The sequence below is a fragment of the Gracilinanus agilis genome, chromosome 2 (assembly GCF_016433145.1).
Source record: "Gracilinanus agilis isolate LMUSP501 chromosome 2, AgileGrace, whole genome shotgun sequence".
Taxonomy (NCBI): Eukaryota; Metazoa; Chordata; class Mammalia; order Didelphimorphia; family Didelphidae; genus Gracilinanus; species Gracilinanus agilis.
Window position 1 is genome coordinate 357864006 of NC_058131.1, and position 27140 is coordinate 357891145.

The 27140-nt window shown below is 33.7% G+C and overlaps 1 protein-coding gene across 1 annotated transcript; it reads left to right on the forward strand.

Moving 5' to 3' along the window:
• The first annotated feature begins 20316 nt into the window (after nt 1–20316).
• Nucleotides 20317–26458, forward strand: LOC123236566 (serine protease inhibitor Kazal-type 6-like). Its single transcript, XM_044662973.1, has 4 exons — nt 20317–20374; nt 23858–24021; nt 24882–24985; nt 26413–26458. Exons 1-4 carry the CDS (start codon nt 20317–20319, stop codon nt 26456–26458), a joined length of 372 nt encoding a protein of 123 aa, XP_044518908.1.
• The last annotated feature ends 682 nt before the right edge of the window (nt 26459–27140 follow it).

The window sequence follows — 27140 nt, forward strand, 5'->3', positions numbered from 1 at the left end:
TTTAGTGTATAAAATGTCCCCCCACTAATTCACTTTCAATAAAAACAATAACCTTGGCAAATATTTGAGGGCCTGTTTGTTAATTTCTTTTGTTTATTCTTCCATTGTTGATGGGGCTGAAGGGATATCTTAAACAAGACCTTGCTCAGAAGATGAGTGGGAAAGATATTAAAAATGTAATACTTTTGGTGTTGTATTTATTATTGGATCATAGAATTTACAAATAGAAGGGCCCTTAGAGATCATCCATTTGATCCAACTCACTAACTTTCAATGGAAAAAAACTGAGGTCTATAGAAGTGAAAATGCTTAACTAAGGTCTCACAGCTAAGAAGTGTTAAAGTTATGTTTAAAATACTGTTTCTCTGTTTCCAAATCCAAGGTTTTTCTACTATATAACTCAAATCACAGAATACTGATTCTAAAAAGGACATTAGAGGGCATCTAGGCAAAAAACTTTTCCAGGGAATTTACTGATGGTTATCGAGAAAACTTATTGTATCTATTTTCCCTGGGAGAAAACTATGTGCATATTGAAACTCAAGTATTCAAAGCTTCCAGTGACTGGCCACTTGTGATGACTTTGAGTCTTCTACCCAACAGTCTCTATTGATTATTGGAACTTTCAACTTGTGATGAAGTTGTAAAAAGAGGGAAACTGAACTGGGGCTACTGGAAGATAAGTAGCATCATTTCCATTGTAAGGGAGGGAATAATCTCATTGTCCTCTTTCCTGATCAGATTCCATCAATTATCACGTGCAATATTTGAGATATTTTAGAAAAGAAAGTGGAAACTGAGTGCATTCAGAGGAGGGCAATTGGTATGTACAAGAGACTAGAAACTATGCCACGTATAAGTCAGCTGAAGTAATACAAGGGGAGTTTATCTAGGGAAAGAAAAGCTCTGAGGAGGAACACAATTAAGTTTGCTTTACTTCAATTAGCATCAAAAAATAGAAACTGCTTTGAAACAAAATTTGAAAATAGCAAGTGTCCAAGAATGGAAAATGACTTGTTAAGCATTGCGGCATTACCTATAGGCATCCATATTCAATGGATGGGATGATAGCATCATCACAATACCAACCTATTTAATAGGTGCTGCACAGGTAGAGGGGCTTGGGTTTTGCACAGGACATAGAAGTTAGAATACCTGAGTTAGTAAGGGATGATGCTCATTGATCACCTGAGCTGAAGGCTTCTTAAAAGAGAGCATTTATGCACTGCTTTAATATTGACCAAGAACTTTACATGTTATCTCATTTAAGTGTCACAACTTTGTGAGGTAGTTGCTATCATTATTCCCACTTTATAGACAGGGAAACTAAGGCTGGAGAGGTTAAATGGCTTGTCCAGAGTTACATAATTACTAAGTGTCTGGTCAGGATTTGAATTAAAATCTTCCTCACTTGATGTTCAGCATCTAGCCCACTGTGCTATCTACCTGTCTAGTATATCAATAACAGAATTAAAATGAATCCATTTTTGTAGATTTAATGTAAGCCACCTCTTAGAGTTGATTTAATTTACATTTTTCTGATTATGGAACTGCTTATCATTAACAATTTCAACACTCACTTATTAAATCCTTGCTACATGGAAAATGATGCACTTGACTGTAAGCTTCTTGAAGTCAGAAAATATATTCTGTAATAATTATCATACATTACTTTGGTGTCATGACACAACTCTCAAAGAGCTTTTACACCCATTATCTCTCTTAATTTTCACATCAACAGGTAAGATATGCTAGACAGGTACTACTGTCCACATTAAAAGATGAGAAGACTAAGGAGCAGATATTGAATGATTTTAGTAAGAGCCTACTGACTTGGGATTAGAAAGTCAAGTCTTCTGGCACCTAGGAAAGCAGCATGCTTTTAAAATACTGTTTAAAAGTGAAAAAACCTGAATTAGCATATGATTTCTATCAGCCAATTAACCAATAATATATTAAGTACCTACTCTGTGCCAGGTACCGAGTGAAAGTCCAAGGACACCGACACACACACACACACAAATGAAAAACAAATCTCATTAATACAGTGTTAACACATTTGAATAAGGAACACAATAAGGAAATATATCCATGTAAGCATAGAATTAATAGAAAGAGATAAATCTAAAGTAGCTATATAAAAGTCGTTTGACAAGGAGAGTAATTGGTATAACTGGTAGGCTCAAGAAAGGTTTTAGCTGAGTCTTGAGGGAAGGCAAAGTTTCTATAAGGCAAAAGTGAAGAGGAATTATATTCCAGGTATGGAGGACAGTCAGAACAGAGGCAGTGAGATGGAAACTGGAATTTTGTCTCTGAGGAACACAGAGAAGATTCATTTTACTGCATTGCAAAATATTAGAGGAGCATAATATACAATGAGTCTGGAAATATTAGTTGGAACAAAGTTATGAAGGGATTATAACCAAAGCAGAAGAGTTTACATTTGATTCTAGAAACAAGAGAAAAAAACTACTCTTTACTGGGGAGTGAAATAGTCAGATTTGTCATTTAGGTAAGATCACTGTGAGCAAGAGCAGGGAAGGTATACATATTTTCAAGGACAGCAACTGGTATACAATAGAAGCAGGTTTGTTAAATGAATTACTTAATATGATAACTTCATATTCATATAGCGCTTTGGGGTTTCCAACTGCTTTGTACTCATTGCTTCTTTTGAGTCTCAAAATATCCTTAATAGATGAGTAATATTAGCATTATTCTTCCTGTTTTACAGATGAGGAGGCTGGAGCTCAGAGGGGCTAAATTAATTGACCCAAATCAAATGACTAATGGCAGAGACCAAGTCCTAAAGTGTGTCATGCAGATTGTCATAAAGATTCAAGGAAAGGAGAGATTTTGGAGGCTGAAATAATAAGGAAAGGCTTAAGGGAGTATCTAGGATATGAGGGATGGGCAGACTTGGAATTAAAAGTCTTATAATCCCTCTGAAGGTACTTGAAAACGAACTTGTTAAACAGGAGTTCTGTTATATATAATTAAAGGAAAAGTTACATTTTAGTTACATGTTTCTGAAAATAAGATTTATTTTTTCCCCATACAAGTTCACAGACCTTCTGAACTCTAGCCACAGAATTCTTGGGAGTCCATGGATCCCAGGTTAAAAACCCCAATGCTAAAGGAATTGAATCTATCTGACATGGAAAAGAATAGAAGAAGGTTAGCTATCTTTAATTATTTGAATGATTGTAATAAGAATCTGAATTTGATTTGTTTTGATTAACCTCTGATGGTGGAACTGGGAGGAATTGATAAAATTGTAAAAAGGCAAATTCAACATCAGAAAAAACTTCTTAAAATTTTTTTGTTGGTTACATTAAAATTCCCAGCTATCTCCTTCCATTTTCCCCACACGAGAAATCATCATTTAACAATATAAATAAAAGCATACAAGGCTAATACAAGAATTTGTCTTACTTAATTATGCATATTAGAGGGCAGATATGGGGCTGAATAGATTAAGTGCTCAGCTAAGGCAGGATGACTTGAATTTGAATCCTGCAAATTTCTTAGTAGTGTTACTTTTCCATTCTGTAACTGAATAAGTCACTTAACCTTTTTCAGCCTCTGTTTCCTCCTCTGTTAAATGGAGATTATAATAGTATCTCCCTCAAAGATTCGTTGGGAAGATTAAATGAGATATATGATAACTGCTTTGTATGCTTTAAAGTGCTATATAAAGGCTAGCTACTATTTTTTTTGTTCCAAATGTTTGTTTTACTTATTTTCATTTTTTTTCAGCGGAAAGAAGTGTGGAGGAAAAAGTGCTCTTTAATTTTTTTTAAAAGTAATTTTAAAAAGTTTGAATCCATTCTTCCAAGGGACTGAGTTGGAAAAGGTAGGAGGAGGGTGCTAGTGGTCTTTAGAGAAAATATTGTTGTGCCTTCATTTCTTCTATATCCTTTAAAAATTATTTTTAAACACTTCCCTTACATCTTAGAATCAATACGGTATATTGATTCCAAGGCAGAAGAGTGATAAAGTGCTAGGCAACTGGAGTTAAGTGACCTGCTCAGGGTTACACAGCTTGGAAGTGTTCTGAGGTCACATTTGAACCCAGGACCTCCCTCCCATTCTAGACCTGCCTCTCAACTTACAGTGCCGACTCAGTCTAGCTGACTTCCCGCCCTCCTCCATTTCTTCTTGATAAATATACTTTTTTGTAAAAGTTAATTAATGTTAATTGGATAATGCTATCTGGGTACTAATCATTATTAATGCTATAAGAGACATGTTCATTATAATTGGTGAAAAATATTTATAAAACAACAGAATGAGGGCTCAGTTTGATAGATAACATTAGAAAAGAATAATATTGCATTTGAGTTACCCCAAGAATACTTATGGGGAGACATAACCAGCCCTTTGGGGACCCAATTTGCCAATAAGTATGTGGTTGAAGAAACTAAAGCCAGAATTATCACCACATGTGGGCAAGTCATTTCAGCTACGTGGAAGTCAGCTATCCCATGTGTGAAATGAGAGAAGTAGACTCAAATACTTCTCGTTCTCTAGCAATAATAATAAATCGGGGTAAGAAAGTCAATATGAGATGAAGTAAGGAATAGTCATAACATACCTGGCTATAAAGCTTTTCATGAGTCTTTATATAATCACTTGGCAAACCACTGTCAGACACTATTGGCAGCCTAATAACCTTTTTAAGATGCATTATGTCTCATAAAGCAGTAATAATTACATTCCAAAAGACACAGACCAAGCCCAAATATTCAGGCCACAAACTCGTCTCAGTTATATAGGAGTTAAACCCATTTAATTTCAAGTCCCATTATAGCTGTCAGGAAATATTACAAGCACCACCCTCTGAAACTGCTGGCCTTTTTCCAGACATGATTCCTGGGGCCCAGTCTATGGAAACACTAAATAAAATTCTATATTCATTCATTAAGGATTTACTCAACACTCACTAAATACAAGGTGGAGAGGGCTGTATTTGGCTCTGGGAATACAAAATCGAAAAGTAAAATAGTCTTTTTCTTCAAGGAGCTTGAACAAGACAGTTTATTGTAAATAATAAACTAAACCAATACTGGTGGAATCAACACGATAACTAGGTGGCACAGTGGACAGAGCAATGGGCTTGGAGACAGGAAGACTTAAGTTCAAATTTTTCCTCAGACACATTAACTGTGTGACTTTGGACAAATTACTTAGTTTCTGTTTGCCTCAGTTTCCTCAAGGGAAAAATTGTGATAGTAATAACACCCACTTCCTTGTGTTGTTAAGAGGATCAAATTGTAAAAAGCTTAGCACAGTGGCTGGCACAGGTGGATGTTATATAAAATATGATAATAATTATCATTAATAACAATAAATATGTGTCTACGTCTTGTAGATATGTGCAAATTATACAAACTATTTATTTTTAGGGTGACTAACCACTGAGGACATCAAGAAAGGTCTCATGGAGGCATTGGTCCTTGGTTTGCAGCTTACAAGGAAGAAAAAGAATTCTTGAAAATGTAGTAAGAGGGGGCAGCTGGGTAGCTCAGTGGATTGAGAGTCAGGCCTAGAGATGGGAGGTCCTAGGTTCAAATCTGGCCTCAGACACTTCCCAGCTGTGTGACCCTGGGCAAGTCACTTGACCCCCATTGCCCACCCTTCCCACTCTTCCACCAAGGAACCAATACGCAGAAGTTAAGGGTTTTAAAAAAAAATAACTCAGGTGTTCAAGGGTGAATCTATAAAAAAAAATGTAGTAAGAAATACAATGATGAGACAAAAGCCTGGAGAAACAGATTAGCTCCTGTACAAGAAATATAAGTAGCCCATTATGGCTGGGATGTAGGCTCCCAGAAGGAAATGATATGAAATGCTTGGAAAAATAGGTTGTCACCACAGTGTGATAGGCATTGAGTGTAAATCAGAGGACTTTTTATTTTATTGCACAAAGTTAATAGGAAACTCTCAAAACGGGGTAATGTGGGTAGATTTGTGCTTTAAGAAAAGCAATTAGCTCATATATTTTATATAAGGTTTTATATAAAGTTTTTTCTTATACATTCAGTGACAGTGATAGCACATTAAACAAATATATCCAGGGCAGCTAGGTAGCTCTGTGGATAGACAGCCAGACATAGACTCTAGATCCTGAGTTCAAATTTGGCCTCAGACACTTCCCTAAGCAAGTCACACAACCATGGTTGTGTCTGGCTTGGAACACATACTTAGTATTGATTCTAAGACAGAAGGTAAAGGCTTAAAGCAACTAATATATCCAAGGGTGTGGTGGAGCTAGCTCAAAATGTTTTTAACAATAATTATTAAATTTTCACTGTAAGCATTTACACCTCAGAAATCAGTAAACACCATGAATGAGGGCTTAATTTATTGTTTTCTTTAATGTTTAGACTTAAGAAAGAAATGGAGGAAATGTTAATGAAAATGAAATGTAAAACTATGTCCCGCTTTTTTTTTTTTGAGAGTTGGTTGTTAAAATTTATCAGCATCCCTTTGACGTGGACTCAGAATCTTTAAAAAATATTTTTTAATTTCCTTATTCTGTAAAAAAATAATTTCAAGATATCTTATCCCACCCTCCCACTCTACCCCATAGAAGGGAGCAACTGACAAAAAAGTATATAAATTATGCCTTTCCTGTTCTATTTATAAGTTCTTTCTCTGGAGGTAGACAGTCACAAGTTATTTTTTTAAATATTAATTTGGTAGCTGTACATTAAGTTCCCTTGGTTATACTCATTTTGTTCTTCATTATTATAGGTAAGTCTTTTCAAGTTTGTTTTTTTAATTAACCTGTTCATCATTTCTTACTGAACAGTTGTATTCCATCACAGTCATATACCAGAACTTGTTTAGTCATTCCCCAATTGATGAACATCTCCTCAATTTCCTGTTCTTTGCCATAACAAATAGAGCTGCCATAAATATTCTGGAACATATAGGTTCTTGTCATTTTCCCCTGTTTTTCTGGGAAACAGGCCCAAAAATGGTATTGTGGGCCTAAGGGTAGACTCATAGATTAAGGTTAAGAGGATTGATGGGCAACAACTTATTTTTGATGTGTGTATTATACACACATATGTATATATATATATATATATATATATTTACATATATATGTATGTATGTATTCTTATCCTGGATTTTACATAGCAGAAAATATGAACATGTCCAAATATAAAGAAAAAAACCTTATGTGAAACTTTAAATCTCTTTGTATAATTTGATTTTAATAAAGTAATGCTAAATTCAATACATTAGTTCCAAAGCTTTTCTACTTATTTTTCCTTTTCTCTGAAGTTCCCTTTGTTCTCCCCCGTGAATTTTAAATGCTACTTTAACAAATTTATATTTGGGANTCTTTGTATAATTTGATTTTAATAAAGTAATGCTAAATTCAATACATTAGTTCCAAAGCTTTTCTACTTATTTTTCCTTTTCTCTGAAGTTCCCTTTGTTCTCCCCCGTGAATTTTAAATGCTACTTTAACAAATTTATATTTGGGAGGGGAGGGAGGATTAATATTCCAACTCCTTATTTCCCTCTCAATTCTCCTTTGCCAAATAAGTAAACAAACATTCCCTTGTAACAAACTAGCATAATCAAGTAAAGGAAATCCATATCATAGTCATGTTCAATAATATATGCCTTATTCTGAGTCCATTGCCTACGTCAAGAGGTTTGAACTATGCTTCATCATTGGTACTGTGAAGCAATGGTTGGTCATTTTATTGATGAGACTTTTCAAGTCTTTCAGAGTTCTTCCTCTTTACATTGTTATATAAATTGTTGAGTCTTGTTCTGCTCCTTTTACTCTGTATAAGTTTATAGAAGTCTTCCCAGGTTTCCTTGAATCCATTCTTTTCAATATTTCTTATGATGCAATAATATTCCATTATAGTTAGATAATATAATTTGTCCATCAATTCCTAATTGATTACTGTCTTAAATTCAGTCCTTTGCTTCAATAAAAAGTGCTGCTACAAATACACACAGACACACACATACAAACATGGTTCCTTTCCCTCTTTTATTTCTTTCTGGTATGTGTTAGTAATGTCATAACTAGTTCAAAAGTTATGCAAAGTTTAGTGACTTTGGGGGTTTTAAATTCCTCTTCAGAATTTCTCAATCACAGTTCTATCAGCAATGAAATGGTACACACCTCTTCTCATATTCTATCTAACAAAACTTTTTTTCATTTTTTGTTAACCTATGAAAATACAGATGCAGGTGTAATTTCAGAGTAATTTTTCTTATCCTTGGTTGACAAGATTTTAAAAAATTAATTAATTTATTTATTTAGAATTTTTCTCATGGTTACATGATTCATGCTCTTTCCCTCTCCTTTTCCCTCCTCACTCCCAGAGCTGACAAGCAATTCCACTGGATTATACATGTGTCATTATTGAAAACCTATCTCCATATTATTAATATTTGCAATAGAGTGATCATTTAAAGCCAAAATCCCCAATCAGGTACCAATTGATCCATTTGATTAATCATATGTTTTTCTTCTGTGTTTCTACTCCCACAGTTCTTTCTCTGGATGTGGAAAGTGTTCTTTCTCCTAGTCTTTCAGTATTGTTCTGGATCATTGCATTGCTGCTAGTAGAGAAGTCCATTACATTCAATTGTGCCACAGTGTATTAGTCTCTGTGTTTAAGGTTCTCTTTTTTCTGCTCCTTTCACTGTGCACCAATTCCTGGAGGTTATTCCACTTCACATGGAAATGACAGGATTTTTTTTTACCACTTTTCTCTTCTCCTAGACATTCCAGAGGAAGAGGAATAGTTATAAGATTAACCATCAGGTCTGAATCAAAACCAATTTCCCTCCATTACCACCCTACACACATTTCACCCTCATTTTTTCATCTCTATACTCCTAAATCCTACCCCACTCACATCCCAAAACAACCTTGTCCATTCGCTTCTATTGTGCCCTGTGAAGTCCCTGACCATGTTCTCTATAATTGGAAAAAAAAATCCAATACTCTCAACACTCTAAACCTATATGTAGACTCAGAATACTTTTTGTTCCCCATTGCCCCCACCAGATTCCACTCTTCTCTTCATTACTCAGCTAACTCACCCTTTTTGAAATCCACTTAGTTGAAATTTTCTCAATCATGGTGATTATTATATAACAGACATGAAATGATTCTCCCTCCTTTTACAAGGAATTCAGCGTCTGTCACCTTATGTTCCTCTCCTCCCAACTCTTATTTTAGGCACTTCCATGTACATATTAATGCTCCCTTCCACTTCCTAAATTATCAATTCTCAACCTCCTTAAATCATGACTTACTCCTCTCTAAGTCAGGTATAGAGATGGTCATACTTTGGATCTCACCATTAATAAGAAGTGATCTACTTCCTTAACTGGAGGTTCTGATATTCTTCTGGCCATAAATTATGATTTCACCTTGCTTTAGCAGTCCCCCAAATTTCTTTTTCAAGACCTTTTATCCTTATCTTCTCAATAAGACTTCCCTCTGTCTCCACTCTCAACTCTCTTCTGTACTCTGATATTGAATTTTTTCATTCTTGTCCTATCATCACTCATCTCTTTACAAACCTCAAATTTGGACTATTCATAATCATGATAACTGGGTATCTTGGACATTCATGTTATCCAAATTCATGGGTGATCTCACTGAAGCAATGAAAAACCTTTATTCTATCCCCTAGTTGATTTCCTTTCTTTCTTTTTAAAGAAATTATTTTAAACTTTATCTTTTGTCCTTAAGCTTTCCATATCCACCCTTCTTCTTCTTCCTCTTCTTCCTCTTAACTCAGGACCTTATATCTTTATTAAAAAATGGCTATTTGATGTCAGTTCCCTCTTCTTCCAAAGCTTCATCTTAAAACCCTTTAACTTCATCACCCTCTGACAAAGAAGATGCCCTTTTCTTGTCAAGGCTAATTCCCTGTACAAGTGGATTTGTTCCCATCCTTTCTTATTTTCTATAGAATTTTGCAACTTCTGTGATCCCATGTTAAATCTTAAATTTAGTCTTATCTACTGGATGCTTTAATAGTGTCTGGAAGCATTTTTAAATCTTCTCCATGTGAAAAAAAAAAAGCAAAAAAGGAAAAACATTCACTAGATCATACTATCTACTTAACTGAAATTTCTCTTTTCCAAGTTACCAAAGACCTCTTTTTTTCCTATTTTGAAATATTTTATTGATGCATTTTTCATCACCGTATTCTTCCCCCCTATATAAAAAATCACATTTTAAGTTAAAAAGAAAAGAAAAAGAGGAGAAAAATCAGCATAACTGATCAATACATTAAAAAACTGAAATAAAACAACTAGTTCAAAGTGATAGGGTTGGAGTGTCTTCTCAAGAATCTTCTTTCAAGCCATGTTTGTTCTTCATAATTCTGAGACATTCATTTTTTTATTTTTTTCTGTTTACATTATAGTAATTAAGTGTATATGTATTCACACACATATATAGATATATAAATATCTACCAATATTTTTGTATCTATATTTATGTATATTTTTATATCTATAGGTTACAAACATGCCAATCTGTATATTTTTTGGGTTCTGTTTGCTTCCCTCTGTATCAGTCCATGTAGATTTTTCTATATTTATCATATTGTTTATTTCTTACAGTACAGTAATATTCCATTACATCGTGTATCACAATATATTTAGCCATTCCCCATTTGAAGAAAATTAAAAATCTTTCTAATTCTTTGTTTTCAAAAAGTGTTGCTATAAATATTTTCATGTATATGAGAACTTTATTCATTTCTTGGGGTATAACCCTAGTAATGGAAACTAGTAATGGAAAAGAATATGAACCTGTTAATCATTTTATTTGCATAATTCCAAATTGTTTTCCCAAATGAATGTACTGATTTCCAACTTCACCAGCAATGAATGCCCTAGTGTACCTCTCTTCCCATGACCTCTCCAATATTGAACATTACCATATTTGTATTTCTTTCAATTTTCAGAGTGTGAAATAAAACCTGCTGGTTCTTTTGATTTGCATTTCTTTTGTTATGAATTTGGAAAATTATTTCAGGTAGTTAGTTTATTCTTCTTGTAAAAACTTTTCATATTCTAAATATGTAATATACATTTATATCGAAAAGTTTTTATTTAGCAACCTATCTTGAATACAAAACCATTATCAGAAAGATTTGGAAAAAAAGCACCCCGCTATGGGTGTACTTCCTTTCTTATTCTCAGTGCATTAATTCTGTTTGTGTAGAAGCTTTTTAATTTCATGTAATCACAGTCATCTATGTTATCAATCACCTCTATTCAAAAGAATTCAAGATAATAGTAAAGGATGTATTTCCTGACTATAATTATGTGGTATGTGTTCTGCTTCTCTTCTAATATTTTCTTTAGTATATTAAATTAACATATTCAGTCAGAAGAAGGGCCAGCAAACTACAACTTGCAGGCCAGTTTTGGACTGCCACCTGTTTTTGTATAATTTGCAAGGTAAAAATGGTTTTAAAAATCATAATGAAAAATCTAACTCTTGGCTTTGAATAGATTTTGGTATATGATTTAGTAGTTCGTCTAAGCTTAATTTCTACCAGAATGTTTTCCATTTTTCAAAAAATAATTTTTTTAATCAATTAGGAAGCTCTTTCCTAAGTAATTTATGTTTCCTGGTTTATTGAATATTAGGTTATTAAGTTCTAGTATATATAATTATCCTTTTTTCCTAGTCTGTTCCATTGATCTACATTTTTGCTTTTTAATCAATAATCAATCAATAAGAAATGAGTTTGATGAATGCTGCTAAGCAATATACTTTCAGGTCTTATTCTCCATTTATCCATGTTTCTTTGTATTTTTCTTGATATTTTGCATATTTTATTTTTCCAAAGGGTTTTTTAATTATTTTATCAAGTTCTGTAAAGTATACCTTTGATAATTTGATTGACACTGTATTAAAATGAAAACTAACTTTAGTAGTATTATAAATTTTACTGTATTGATAATGATCCAGTATAGAATGCTTTTACTATTTTTCATTTTTGTTGCTTTTGTTTTACTTTTTAATTTTTTTAAATTACAGGTAGAAATAAATTTTTACAATTATTTTTTGACATTTTATTATTTCATATTCCACCCCCCACCTCATTCAGGCATACATAGTTTGATATCTGTAATACCAGTGCTTTCATACAATACACATTTCCAAATTATTCATACTTTTACAGAAAACATACCACAATACAATAAAAAAATCTCAAGAAAGAAATACAGTGGAAAATGGTATTCTTTCATCTGCAATCAGGCTCTAAAAATTCCTTCTTTGTGGATATTTTTCATCATGAATCCTTTGTGGCTGTCTTAAAAACTTGCTTTGCTGATAATAATTTAGTCCTTTACCATTGATCATCATACAATGTTTTTATTAATGGATATACTGTTCTCCTTGTTCTGCACACTTCCCTTTGTATCAATTCGTATGATTTATGTTGCAAAAGTATTCTATTATGACCATATGCAACACTTTGTTCAGCCAATTCTAAACTGAAAAATAACCCATTAGTTTCCAATTATTTCCACCACAAAAAAGAGATAACCCAAAAATTTTTGTACAGGTAGATCCTTTCCCCCTTATCTTTGATCTCTTTGGGATGTGTTTTTAAAATTATTTTAAACTGGCTTGAAATAAATAAATAAATTTGCTTAAAAATTGGATTAAAATGTTTGAATCTATAAAAGCCTTTTATATACTTTGATAGATTGATCTTCAGATATTTTGCCCACATTGTAGCTATTTGTAATGAGTTTTCCTTTCTATTATTCCTTTTTGGATTTTTCTCTTATATGGAAATGCTGTAGATAGTTGAGGATTTGTTTTGTAGCTTGTCGCATTGGTAAAAAATTGTTTTAATTATCTTTGCTGATTCACTAAGATTTTCCAATTCAATCATCATATCATCTGCAAGTATGGATAGTTTTTTATTTCCTCTTTATTTTTATGCCTTCAATTTCTTTCTTGCTTACTGCTAGTATTTGCAGGGCTATATCAAATAATAGGAAGAAAGTGGGTAATCTTGCTCTACTGCTTTATTTACTGTAAAACAGGCTTGATTTTGGTTTTATAGCAATACTTTTAATAATGTTAAAAACATCCACTGATATCTACAGTTTCTAGAATTGTTAGCATAAATAATTGAACTTCACTAAAGGTTTTTTTCCTCTTCTATAGAGGCAATCATGTAGTTGTGATACTTTTGTTTTAATACAGTTAATTATTGCTTTCCTAATTTCAAGCTATCCTTGCATTCCTGACATAAATCCAACTTGATTTCTTGGATAATTTGTAGTTTGTTTGGCAGGATTTTATTTTAAAATTTTGAACCAAAATCAATTAATAATGTTGATCCACATTTCTCCTAAGCTTTTCCTTCCATGGTCTAGGTATTAGAATTAAATTTGTTTCATAAAACAAATATGGTCTTCTACTTTCTTTCTAATTTTTTTTATTAATTTGTGCAGTTTGTATATTAGTTGCTCTTTAACAAATTGATAGAATTCTCCTGTGAATATATAAGAACCAAGAATTTCTCCTCTCTGCTTTGGTAATTTCTTCATTTTTAAATTTCATTTTCTAAGATTGGATTGTTTAATGTCTCAATTTTATCTTTTCTTTGGATATTTTTGATTCTCAAAGTAATCTATTTTCTGTTCTCAGTTTTGTTATCCTAAAACTGTATATATAATAGACCTGGATTTTTTTTTATTTCCTCTGGTTTTGGTGTGATTTTTACCTTGTTCATTTGTTGTTTTGTTTATTTTATTTTCCACTCTTCTACTATTTAATTTTAGTAAAGGTCAATCAATTTTATTGGTATATTCATAAATTCAGCTGTTAGTTTTCTTCATTAATTCTATAATATTTTTGGTGTTCAGTTTGAATATCCTGTAATTTTCATAATTATTTTTATATTTATTTCAGATTTGTTAACATTCTAATTTTTAAATGCTTATTCAATTCATCACATTTTCCTATTTTGTAAATGTATATTTGTAGCAATATGGTATTTTTCCTGAGGATTTCTTTATTTGAGTATAATTAATCTCTTAATTGCAGAATATAATGCTCTTGTCTCAGTTTTCACACTCCTCGATCCATATACTATATTTGAAATTATTGACTTCCCTCTCCTCCTGGAAATATTCTCTTCTTTGTACTTTAATGATAGTACTCTCTTTATATTTGCAAAAATCTTTGAAAATTCATTCTTTCTTTTATTTACTGAGCTAATCATCCATATTGTACACTCTCACTATAAGTGTTCCTCTATTGTTTTGTCCTAGATCCTTTTCTTTCTTCCATCTATACTCTCTCACTCAGCAATGCTATTACTTACCATAGGTTTTTACTATCATATCTATATAGATTATTGACCGAAATATTTATATATCTAGCTTCTGTGTGATCAGGCCTTCATTTTCAACTTTCTAATGAGCACTTTAAATTAAATATCCTAGATATATTTCAAGTATACTAAGTCTAAAACTTAACTCATTATCTCTACTAGTAAAGTGGCCCAGTAGATAGAGCACTGGGTTCATAGTCAGAAAGATCTGAGTTCAAATCTGGCCTCAATCACTTAATAGATATTCAATCATTCAATTACTATTTGCCTCAGTTTCCTCTACTGTAAAATTGGAACAAGGTTTGTTGGGAGAATCAAATGTCATATGATCAAATGATATATGTTATTATTCTCTTCCTTTCAAACTTAATCTTTCAAACAAACTTTACTAATTCTGTTGAAGGCTCAACGTAGACAACACCATTCTTCAAGTCTATCATGTTTATAACATCATACTGAACTTCTCACTGTCCCTGCTCCCCAACACCAAATCTGACAAGTGTTGTCATTTCATCCTTCAGAACTGACCTATTTTCTTTACTCTCACCATTTTTTTCTTTGTTTGGGCCTTCCTTGTCTCTTACCAAGATTATTACAATATTCTAATTACTAATGCCAGTTCTTCCTTTATAGTAATGCCAAAGTAATTATAATTAAGTACTCTGAATATGTCTACTCAGTCAAGCATAATTAACTCCTTCTGGCTTTTGTTTAAAATATAAATTCCTCTATTTATCTTTTAACTTCTTTTATGACTTTAGGTCCAAGGTTTCTTTCCTTCTTTACTGGACATTATTCTTCCTTCCATACACTATGCTCTAGCCAGACTATCTTCTTCTTTTGTCCTACCTCTAAAATGCCTTGCATTTACTTTTTATCTATTCATTTAATGTTTATTCTGTATTTATTCATATATGTCCTTGCCTTCACCATCAGAATATAAGCCCCTTATGAATAAAGATCTTTTAAAAATCATCCACCACAAATAATATATTCCTGGCACATTGTATATTTTTAATAAATGCTTATTGTTTGATTGAATTTTAAAAACCCTTGTCTTACTATGTATTGTTTCCAAAGTAGTAAAGGCTAGGCAATAGGGATTAAGTGACTTGCAAAGTTAGGAAGTACCTGAAACCAGAATTAAACCCAGAACCACCTCTTTCAAGATCTGGCTCTCCAATCTACTTAGCCACCTTGATGTCCCCTGATTGATTTTTGACTGCTTGCCTTGTCTTTTGACAACTGAATGTCCATTGGCCATTTATTCATTGGCAAATAACTTTTGTTCTTTTACATTAAAGTTGGTTCCCTATAGATCTTGAATGTCAGAATTTTTATCAAAGAAATGTACTATAAAGGTTTTCCCTCCAATTTCATTTTCAATGTGAGCTGCATTGTTTTGTTTGTGGAAAAAAGCTTTGAAATTTTACGTTATCAAAATAGTACATTTTGCTTCCTGTATTGCTTTTTATTCTAGGTTTTGTTAAGAAATCTTCACCTATTTGTAATTGTGAAAGATTATTTATTTCTTTACTTCTAAAATTTTTTACATGCAAACTTTTAAATCTAGATTTAAAAGTCACACTTAAAGAACTTCATGCATTCAGAACACTTTTCTTACGACAGTAACCACATTTACTTGTGCTATAAGTAGTAAGTACTAATAATGTAAATAGTACAAGTATTATTATCCTCAGATCTTAAAACAGGAAATAGATCCAGTGTTATAAGTTTTATTAAGTTGCAAATCAGAGATCTTGATACAGATCACTCTTTCCAGACTTCTTTTTGTCTTCAACTGACCTTTCCAGCTTAGAGAAAACTCTGCCTTGATACCCTTGCATCTTGACTGGTGATTTTCTTCCAGAGACCACACAATTTTGGGAAGGATACCAGTTATACTTGACCTCACTTATACCTACAATGACTCTCCAGATTCCTTTCTTTCTTTCTTCTCCTTATCCATGATAGTCTTTCCCCTTTAAAACATGAATTTTTTTTAGATCAGGGGCTGCCATATTGTTTGATTCTTAAAATTAAGCACTTGGCAAAGTGCCTGGCCCATAGTTAGCTTAATAAACGTTTTATCTGTGTCTCTCCTGACTCCAAGGCCAGCCATCATTCTACTTTACCACATTGCTTCTTTGGAGAGAAGATCATGTTTTACCTTTTTACAAGCAGAATCCTAAAAGACATTAGCCTTAACTAAACACAAAAAGCAATCAAAAGTAAAGGAGGTAATCCTAGAAAGGGTCCTAATTAGAGCTTAGAAAATCTCAATATTTAGAATTTGAGAAGCTCCCACCAAGTAAAAAATGTGCCTGTGTGCAAGTCATAACAACCTTAAATACTTTAATCATTGATTACAATTTGATTTAAGTGTTTACTTTTTGCAATTAAATTAATTGCCCTTAGATTTCTAGTTATTTTATCATAAAGAAGGTGAAGTCTTATTATTTGTGACAATGATGAAGATGTTTCATATTGTTCCTTCCTTTTGACTTTTGACTACCTCAGGATCTTTCTCCACTGTTGAAAGGTATTAATTGTTAGGATGATCTTTCTTAGAGATAGCTATGTGGCATAATAGATACCATGATGAACTGATAGTGGAGATGATGAGGATTCAATTCTTGCCTCAGATATTTAATAGCTTTGTGAACCTAAGCAAGTCACATCCCCTTTTCTAGCCTCAGTTTTTCTCATATATAAAATTAGAATGATAATGGGACCCAACAGATATATATGCACATACATATATTTATTATTATTATAACAAACATAAATATATCTCTCTGTAGTTTAGATTCATAGGACCTAGCTGCTCCCTCTGAGGCCAATTAAACTCTCTTTTACTCATAACAATTTTACATGTGATTAAAAATAACTAATTTTTCTGAGACTTTTCTTTTTTCATACTTAATGTCTCTAGACTGTAATACATAAAGCCAGGACTAGAGTTTTCTAAGTTTTAGTATAATAGATGTTTGAGGTAAAGGTATGAGGATTGGGTGGGAGGATTGATAGCATGTTTTGTTGTCCCCCTCATAAATATGGTAGTATGGAATGTATGGAAATGTATGGAAAATATATGGAAAGTGCTCTGCATACTCAAAGGGGATTTGATTCTGGTCACGTTGACTTAAAGGTGCTGGTGAGACATAAGAGAAAATATCCTATGGAAAGTTGGAGATACAAGTCTAAAAATAGTGAGAAGTTTCATAAGAAATCTAATGTAGGTAAAAGTAGAAATTTTAAAAAAACTGGGAGAAAAAAATCTTTGTGGTACATTTCTTTGATAAAGATCTTATTTCTCAGATAAACAAGGGACTTATTCAAATTTATAATAGTAAAAGTCATTCTGTAAGAGATTAATGAGCAAAGGATATGAACAAGCAGTTATCAGAGGAAAAAATCCAAATATTTATATTCATATGATGCTCTCAATCACTAATAATTAAAGAAATACAAATTTAGGGAAATTTGAGGTTCCACTCCATGCTTACTAGACTAACAAAAACATTTTTTAAGAGATTAAAGACACATTTTGAAGGGGCATTTGTAAAATAGGTCCACTTTTGAACTGTTAAGTGGAGCTGTGAATTAATATGTCCAGGCATTCTGGAAAATAATTTGGAACCATACCCAGAAAGTTAGCAAATCATATATACTCTTTGACCACGTTATATGATTGTTAGACCTATATTCCCAAAGAGGTCAATAAAGCAGACAGAAAGCAATATGAGCAAGAATATTTATAGCAGTTCTCTTCATAGCAGCCAAGCAATAGGAACTAAGACTGCCCTCCTGTTAGTGAATGGGTAAATAAAATGTGATATTTAAAAGTAATGGGATTTGTACAATCCATATTATGATAGGGAAAAACCAACATAGAAAGATTTTAAGAACTCTTATTGAGTTGTGTCCATATATCTTAAGTCCTAAAGAATGAAGATGAAATATGCCACTCATCTCTTGTCAGAGACATTGGGAAAGAAATATACTTTTTCACAAATGGCCAGTGTAGGATTTTTTTCCAGACTATGTAGCTATCTACTGAAGCCTTTTGAGGAAAGGTTTTCCTTTTTATTTTCTCAATTGGGAGAGAGAAGTTAGAGGGATAGATGAAAATATTAGATGGGAGAGGGAAAGAGATTAGTAAGAGTTGAAATGAATGGATTCATGAAATGAGTATCAATAGTCTATGATGGAAGTCCTAGAGATGTTTTTTGTTATAGGATGCTGTGGTGGAAAGAACAGTTCATTTAGATTTGAAGAACATAAATTCTAGGTCCAGTTTTAATTCTGATTGTGAGGCCCTATGGATATAATGTAATCTCTCTTCTTGTTTCCTCATCTGTAAAGTAATGGAATTGAACTTGATGCCTTCTAATATCTTTTTCAGCTCAAAATTTATGATTCTGTGATCTTCCATCAGACAGTCCTGGGAATTCTTGAAGTTGGTGGCCATGTTCATGAGATAATAGATTTTGGACCAAGAAAGGACTTAAGCCTTGTCTTCTCCAAGCTAAATATTTTTTTAAATGAATGTTCTCATGGCCTCAGTTTCAATCTACTCATTCTCACCCCACCTCTGGTTACTCTTCTGGAAATCTACATAATTCACAAAAAATAGCATCGAGTAGAGCAAAATATTCAGAACATACTCTGATCAAAGCAAAGAAGAGTAGAATCACTAGTTCCCTCATGCTATACATTCTACAAATAGTAATGAAACCTAAAAGCAAACTAGCTTTCTTCATGGACAACACACCATCAAGTCAAGCTGAGTTTGCAGTTAAAAAAAAAACCTACATAGGTCATTTTCACATGAATTTCCATTTAGTGCATTGTCTGGAAAAGAACAATGACATTATTACAACTTGTTTTTATATGTCTAACAAACAGAAGTCCTGTGTCTTCATGGGACATCATAAAAATACCCTTAAATCATCATCATTATTACTTCCATTTAACATACCTCTATTCTACATCTAATGATCACTGCTTGGTCCTTTCTCCTCATTTCACTCATAAAAATGCTTAAAAAAAGCAGGGAAAATGTGGAAAATGGGGGTGGGGTGGGGTAAAGAGGGCTTGAAGGGGAAAGTAAAAACATGAATCATGTAACCATGGAAATTTTTTCTAAAAAAATAAAATATTTAAATAAAAAAGTCTAACAAATTATACAACATTTTACCTTTCTAGTTCCCCATCTCTGCTAAATTAAAGTTAATGTAGTTCACTATTTCTTCTTAGTGACCATAATTTCTTTTTCAGCTCAGAATCGGGCTCTCTTTTAGGGAAGTTTTCATCCACCCTGTTATAATCATTGTGCATTTCTGTTTGTTTATTTTTTCCTGGTTCATAGGATTGTTTATTTAGTGGTTTGCTTATTTAACTCTGCTTCAGTTTGCATAAATCTCCTGTTACTCAAAAATTTTCAGAGAATAATTCTTCTTGAGAGAAGAAAGAATGCATAAAGGCCTAGTTAGTGAAATCTTTGAAAACTTTAAGCCAACAGGTCAAGGAGAGTGCTGGCCTCAGGGCATACCAGAGCTGGTTGTCATGCAGCTATGTTTCAATATTTAATTGAGGTAGCAGGGAGCTCTCCTGGGCCATCCATTGTAAATGTCTTTTTATTTTTTATGGGAATTTGGGTGTGAAATAGGTTTTAAGTATGGCATTCCAGTCAGAAATAGTCCTTTCTGACTGGGAAAGCATCTTCATAAAATGAACTCTATTTGGAGTTTAGGGAAGGTGGGGGTGGGAGTGGAGTTGTTTTGAAGTATTTCACAATCTGGGTGGAGAATATTTTCCAATATATAGCACACAGAGTACCTGGGTTATTCACTCTGTCTTTCTCAAAGAGTGTGAAAGAAAGCACCAGTCACTGGTGAAGGTACAAGAGCTATAGACTCAGCCCATGATGAAGACAGCAATTACATGCATACTCTTCTCCTTAGTTCTGGGTGTCATCTTCTCAGGTAAGATGTTTGGAAGGAATAATATCAAATGTCCTCTCCAACTCTAAGAATCTATGTGTGCTACTGTGCAGGAGTCTTGACTCTTAGTTAGTAGCAGTGTGGACAAACATTAAGCTTTTTGTCCCACATTTTCATCCTTTAAAAAAGGAGGAAACTAAATTCAATGATCTTTGTTATCTCTTCCATTTCTAATATTACATGATTCCAATGATCTAAAATTTTGTGATTTAGATTGTTATAGGCCATGGAAAGCCCACTATCTAACATTTTTAGAATCTTTTAAAGTTTTTTTGAAGATAAAAATTGAAGAAAGTAGTTTTACCTATTTGGGGAAATATTGGTATGGAAATATATGGAGATCAGCAAGTTTTTTTTGTTTGTTTTTTAATTTGTATTTTTAGAACATTATCTGGATCACTGAGAAGTTAAGTGATTTATGTCAGTCAAACAGGCAGTCTGTGTTAGAGGTAGGATTTGATCTCAGGTTGCTGAAGCTTGCTCCCTAACCACTATGAAAATATTTCCTATCATTTTCATGATCATTCCAAGTAATAACTAGAGAGGCAACATGTATAATGGGCTAGCTTCAATGTTAAGAAGACTTGGGTTCAAGTTCCTCCTTCCAACTATATTAACAGTGTTACCCAACACAGGCCACTTAGTCTTTCAATAAGCCCAGGAATCTTTGAGACTATAAACTGCAAATAATTTGTCAATATGCTCCAGTAAAGTAAGTTTTGAAACTAGGATTTTCCAGGACTCATAAAGTCATAGATTTAAATCCTAAAGAATGAAAATTGCCTTATTATTGGATTTTATTTATATAATGTATTGGAAAGATTTAGATAAGATTTTGATCTCCTCCAGGGCATAGTCTTGTATCCCCAGAACTTATTAGAGCATCTAGCACATAGTAGGCTCTTTATAAGTGCTTATTGGCTGACTGATGGACTAACACACAATAGCAATTCAATACTTATTCAAAAGAATACATAGACTCATGGCAGGTAATATCTAAAAATCCTTTGAAACATAGTAGCAAGATCTCATTTCTATAACATTTAACTGTTTTTAATCTGCTTTACTTGCAAAACAAAAACAGCTATGAGATATGTAACTAAAATATTCTTTAATCCCCATTTAAATGACTAGGAAACTGAGTGACATAGAGTTGAATATATTCATATAATCAGAAAGTGCTAGAACTTGAGATTGAATCCCTGGCAATTTTTTTCCAAGTTTTTGGATCTTTCCACTGCAGATTACTGTTATTTAAGTGATTCTTTATATCCATTATTATTTTAAAACTTCACATCATACTATAAGGTATTGGTAAATCATAAGAACGTTGAAGTCAAGCACAGTCAAGATGGTAAAGGGTCTTGAGTCCATGTCATAGTAAAGACTAGTTAAAGGTGGTTGGATTTCTTTAGAGAGAAAGAGATGGGGACAGGGAAAAAGGTAAAGTAATTATGTTTAAGTATTTTAAAGACTGTCACACAGAAGAGGAATTAGATTACTTCTGTTTAGCCGGAGGTGGTACAAGCAGGAGAAACTAGTATAGTGGACTTTCTTGAGAGGTTGCAGGGGGTGTTCCTGATCCCTGGAAGGATTCAAGCAGAGGCTGTATAAGAACTTGTCATTTTGGAAAGTATGGTTTGTACAAAATGGACACTGAAGTTACTTTCAACTTTCATATTCTTTGATGTTGTATGTCTTATCATCACTTATAGGTGAAAAAAACTGAGGTCCAGAAAGAGAGGAAATGGCTGACACCGTATCAGAAAATGATGGCTCTGAAATCTGAAGCCAGACCTTCTTCTTCTTCTTTTTAATTTTTTTAAAAATTATTTTATTTTATTTTATTTATTTTGCTATCATTATTTATATTATATTATTTATTTGATTTTACTTTTAAAAATTCACTTTAAATTTTATTTATTTATTTATTTGATTAATTATTAAGATTTTTAAAAAATTTAAATTAAAAAAATCTTTTTAATTAAAAAAAAACCTTCTCTTCCATCTTAGAATCAATACTGTGTATTGGTTCTAAGGCAGAAGAGTGGTAAGGATTGCCAAGGGGGATTAAGTGACTTGTCCAGGGTCATACATATATGAAGTGTTTGAGGCCATATTTAAACCCAGTACCTCCTGTTTCTAGGTCTGACTCTAAACCTACTAAGCCATCGAGTTGCCCCATGAAGTCAGGCCTTTTAATACAATTACATCTCTTTTACTATAGAACCATAGATTATTATAGCAAGAAGGGCCATTGAGAAATCAACTATTCAAATCTCCTTATTTTACAAATGGGAATATTGGGACTTCTTAAGAAGGGATTGGCCAAAGATATTTTGGGAAATCAGTGGTAGTCAAGATAAGAACCCAGGTCTTAGAAATGACAAGACTCTAAAAGAGTACTGTTTTTGGAGTTAGAGGTGAGAAAACTATAATTTCAGAGATGGAAGGAACATCAGTGGTCACCTGGTAAAATCTACATTTGAAATCAATTCCATTTAACACAGATATCCTGTGTTTGAATCTTGGCTCTTCTCTTTATCCTATTATTTATCCTAATATTCTTTCCACTTCTAAGGCTTTATGACTTAGATCAAAGAGGCCATTCCTCTGCGTTCAGGCAGGCAAAGACTTACATATCTGAAAAATCAAGTCATATATGCCATGATACCATTTGGTCAAGAAACTAATGGCAAAGAGAGGGAGAAGACATATTTGTTGTTTGTGTATGTATGTGTTTAACTCAAAAGTCCTGTATTAAATTATTTTCCTCAAAGCATTCTCACTTGAAAAAAAGATTTATTTTTCTAAATACAGACAAAGCATCACTTTTCCAGAATCACAAATTTGGAAAGGAATTTTAATAAGGGAGCTAGTTCAAACACCTCATTTTGCATATGAGAGAACATAGGCATGAAGTAACACATAAGAACACAGAGCTAGCAAGAGGAAAGACAAAACTTGAAAGTAGATCTTTTGAAAAAATCTATCTCTATCTGATCACAATCACCTTAAAATTCCAGCACTTTCTACTCATCATCAAAGATCTGGATATATTCTATACATGGAAAATTTTTAAATAAAATGAAGTCAAATAAAAAAAAGAAGTAAAACAAAATCTAGGAGATAATAAACTGGATAAAATTTAATTCAGGGTTAGCATTTGGACTAAGAATCTTAGTCAGTGGTTGCGGTGGAGGGACTTTTTACTAATCTGTGATATGCTGGAGAGAACATTGGAATCGACCTCAGAGGAAGTGAATTCAGAAAACCATTTCTGTTACTTTGTGACACTGAGGAAAATTTAAACTCTCTGTTTTTAGTTTCCTCATTTGCAAAATGAGGACACATATAACTCTAGATATTTGGCCCCAGAGGATCTCTGAGATCCTTTCTATTCCTAAGATTGATATTCCAAAAGTACTTAGTTTCAACTTAATTCCATCTTTGGTTTATCTCTAGATGCAGCCAGACAAGTCGGGAAGGCAGGTGGACCCAATAAAAATCAGAAGCTAGATACTTCTAAACAAAAGATGAATTCAGGGGCTAATGCTGATCAAGAAGAAATGAAAAATATGGGTAAATTATCTACTGGCAACACACTGGGTAGTCAAGTGAGTACTACTGTTTTTTGTTTATTTGCTTCATTGTTGTCACTGAATGAAACACTCAGCCAGGATATGATATGGCAGGGCAGTGACTTTAAGCAGAAAAAGAAAAAAAATATTAAGGACATGAAAAAAAGCCATTGAATGAAATTAAAAGGCTTGGACTAACAGTGTTAGAAAGGAAAAAGACCTTAGACCTTGAATCTAACTTCCTATTTATTAAATGAATCTCTAGCACAATAAAGACTATCAAAACTGGAAGGGACCATAGCACATAGAATGTCAGAACTGGAATAGTTCAGACTACAGATTATTAAACAAGACTTGGCTGTATACTCCAGGAATCCCTACGACTAAGGCAGATGGAGGCTGTTAAATCACTTCAGTTCAAGGGTTCTGTGCTACTGAAGGATGAAAACTAATTGGCTATCCACACTCAGACCTTAACTAATATGGTGAGCCCCTTCTGCCTTGTGAGAAGTGAATCTCCAGGAGTCAGGTTCATAAAACTGGCAGAGGAAGGTCAAACTGACTCAGACTGGAAGAAAAACAGAGTAAGCTAATGCTTCTTACCAATCAGCATTGAGAACAGTTTGAGTGGCTGCTGTCCTTCGAGCCCCGATGAGCCACAGTCAAAAAGAACACTCACTAGAATAGCTGACAGGACACTGAAAGATGATCTAGTACAAGCCTCTCCTTTTGTACAGGAGCAAACGAATAGTCCTAGGAAGATAAAGTTTTCCAAGCTTAATCCAGGCAGGATGTTTGTTAGCGACTTGCTGTGACTGTCTCCCTAATTTTTGGCTACTTAAACATAACTTTGAAATGCCTTTTCTACATTGTTCTCATGATGCTTCTCTTTCCATAATGGCAACAAGAAATTATCAGAGGACCAGGTCATCTGCCCAGCACTCTTTGACCCTGTCTGTGGCTCTGATGGGAAAACTTATAGCAACATGTGTATGTTTGGTGAAGCAAATAAGTAAGTATAATTTGATTCTTTCTGGGATGTGGACCATTGATCCTTTAACTATTAGAAGAGAGAGGGGCCCTTAGCACTAGACTGGGAGTCCTTCAACTTCAGAGACTGGACCTGGTGAGGAGAGGGGGCTAAGGGGAGCCAACTTGACTTGCAAGACCCACAGACAGCAGCAATGGGTGCTACATTCAAGGCTACCATTATTTGCCTTCTTATTGAGTCCAGACCTGTGATTTCATGAGTGTGCTGAACAATGAAGATGAAAAAAAAAATGCTCTCCGTTAATGGAGATCAGCAAGTCATCTACCATTTTGACAGTCATGTGGGGACACTGAAAAGTTTAGCAGCTTGTCTCTGGTTATATAGCTATTATATGAAAGGCAGGGCTTGAATGCAAGTCTTACTGACTTCAAATCTAGCCCTCTAGACATTATGCCATATTGCCTTTTCTTCTTCTTTTTTTTAACCCTTACTTTCCATCTTGGAGTCAATACTGTGTATTGGCTACAAGGCAGAAAAGTGGTAAGGGTAGGCAATGGGGGGTCAAGTGACTTGCCCAGGGTCGCACAGCTAGGAAGTGTCTAAGGTCAGATTTGAACCTAGGACCTCCTGTCTCTAGGCCTGGCTCTCAGTCTACTGATTTTTGAACTGAACTACCCAGCTGCCCCCTCATACTGCCTTTTAATGAACAATAAATCACATTTCTATAGTGATTTAGAGTTTACAAAAGACTTGCTATATATTACCTATTTTGAGTCAGGGTAGTGCAAATACTGTTTAGTCGTTCATTCATGTCCTATTCTTTGTGACCCTATTGACTATTACACTCAACTACTGTCTTTGGAGGTTTTCTTGGCAAACTGAAGTTGTTTGTCATTTCCTTCTCCTTTGAATTAAGGCAAACAGAGGTTATGTGACTTTCCTGGAGTCACACAGTTATTAAGTGTCTGAGGCTAGAATTGAACTTGGGTTCTTCTCACTTCAGGCCCAGAGCTCTATCCGTTGAACCATCTTGCTGCCTCAGTGCAAGTATACCCAAAAGTATTTTTCCAAGAGGAAAGCTGATAATCAGATGGGTTAATTGACTTACCCGAGGTCACATTTTTGGCTTGTGTCAGAGCCAGGCATTTAATTCAGGTCCCAACTCCAATATCAGATCTCCCTATACTAGATCACACTGCTACTGGTACAATCAATCAGTAAGTATCTATTAAGCCCTCACTATGTGCCTGGTACCTTGCTAAGTACCAGGGATATAGAAAAAGGCAAAAAGAGTCTCTATCTTCCAGTCTATTGGGAAAATATAGCAGTAGCTGATCAGGACCACACATTGCGTGATTTGAAGTTCATGGGAGCCCAGTACATGGAATATATATAAACATATATATTGTAATTTATACTAACTAAAATCATTATCTTTATTCATGCAGGAAAAGCAATGGAAAACTAAACCTGAAACACAAAGGAAAGTGCTGAACTCCTGGGGTGACCAAATATCAGATAAATCATTATCTATGTTTTCCTTTAGCTCTTTGCTTCCTAGAGCCTTCTTTTGTGCTCAGATTGAGGGGTTTGGGGACTTCTATGATTGTATATCATTATTCATTTCAATGAACAATAAAATCAGCTTTACACTAGCCTCTGTTTGTTTGTTTTTTAACATTTAGCTTCTGATTAGTTCCAAGGCAGAACAGTACTAAGGACTAGGCGATTGGGGTTAAGTGACTCGCCCAGATTAACATAGCTAGGAAGTATCTAAGGCCAGATCTGAACCCAGGACCTCCTGTCTCCAGGCTTTGTTCTCAATCCACTAAGATACCTAGCTGTCCCTAGACTTGTTTTTACTGAGAGTTTCTGAACATAGAAATCCCATGTAGAACCAATTTACTGTGCAATCTTCTGTTTTACCTTCTGATTCTGAACTTCTACAAGGCCCTTGCACATCCAGCATCTTTTCAACATAAAGGTTACAAACAAATTCATCAATGAACTTGGTGATCCCTCTCCATCCTTGTAGGATTTCATCACCTACCCATGCCATTTTAAATAGTGTAAGTCTTAGTAATTTGCTCTGAAAAGTGCTCCATAGATAAACCATCCAAGTTGCTAGCAGTCTTATCTTCTGGAATTAGTATATTTCAATTCAAATTCCAGCCTT

Bases quoted from the DNA above. Each gene is read 5' to 3' on its own strand.
- LOC123236566 (XM_044662973.1), top strand. From the start codon at position 20,317: ATGAAGACAGCAATTACATGCATACTCTTCTCCTTAGTTCTGGGTGTC. The intron at 24,022-24,881 runs GTTTTTTGTTTA...AATGGCAACAAG, and splicing joins GTAGTCAAGTGAGTACTACT to AAATTATCAGAGGACCAGGT. The intron at 24,986-26,412 runs GTAAGTATAATT...TTATTCATGCAG, and splicing joins ATGTTTGGTGAAGCAAATAA to GAAAAGCAATGGAAAACTAA.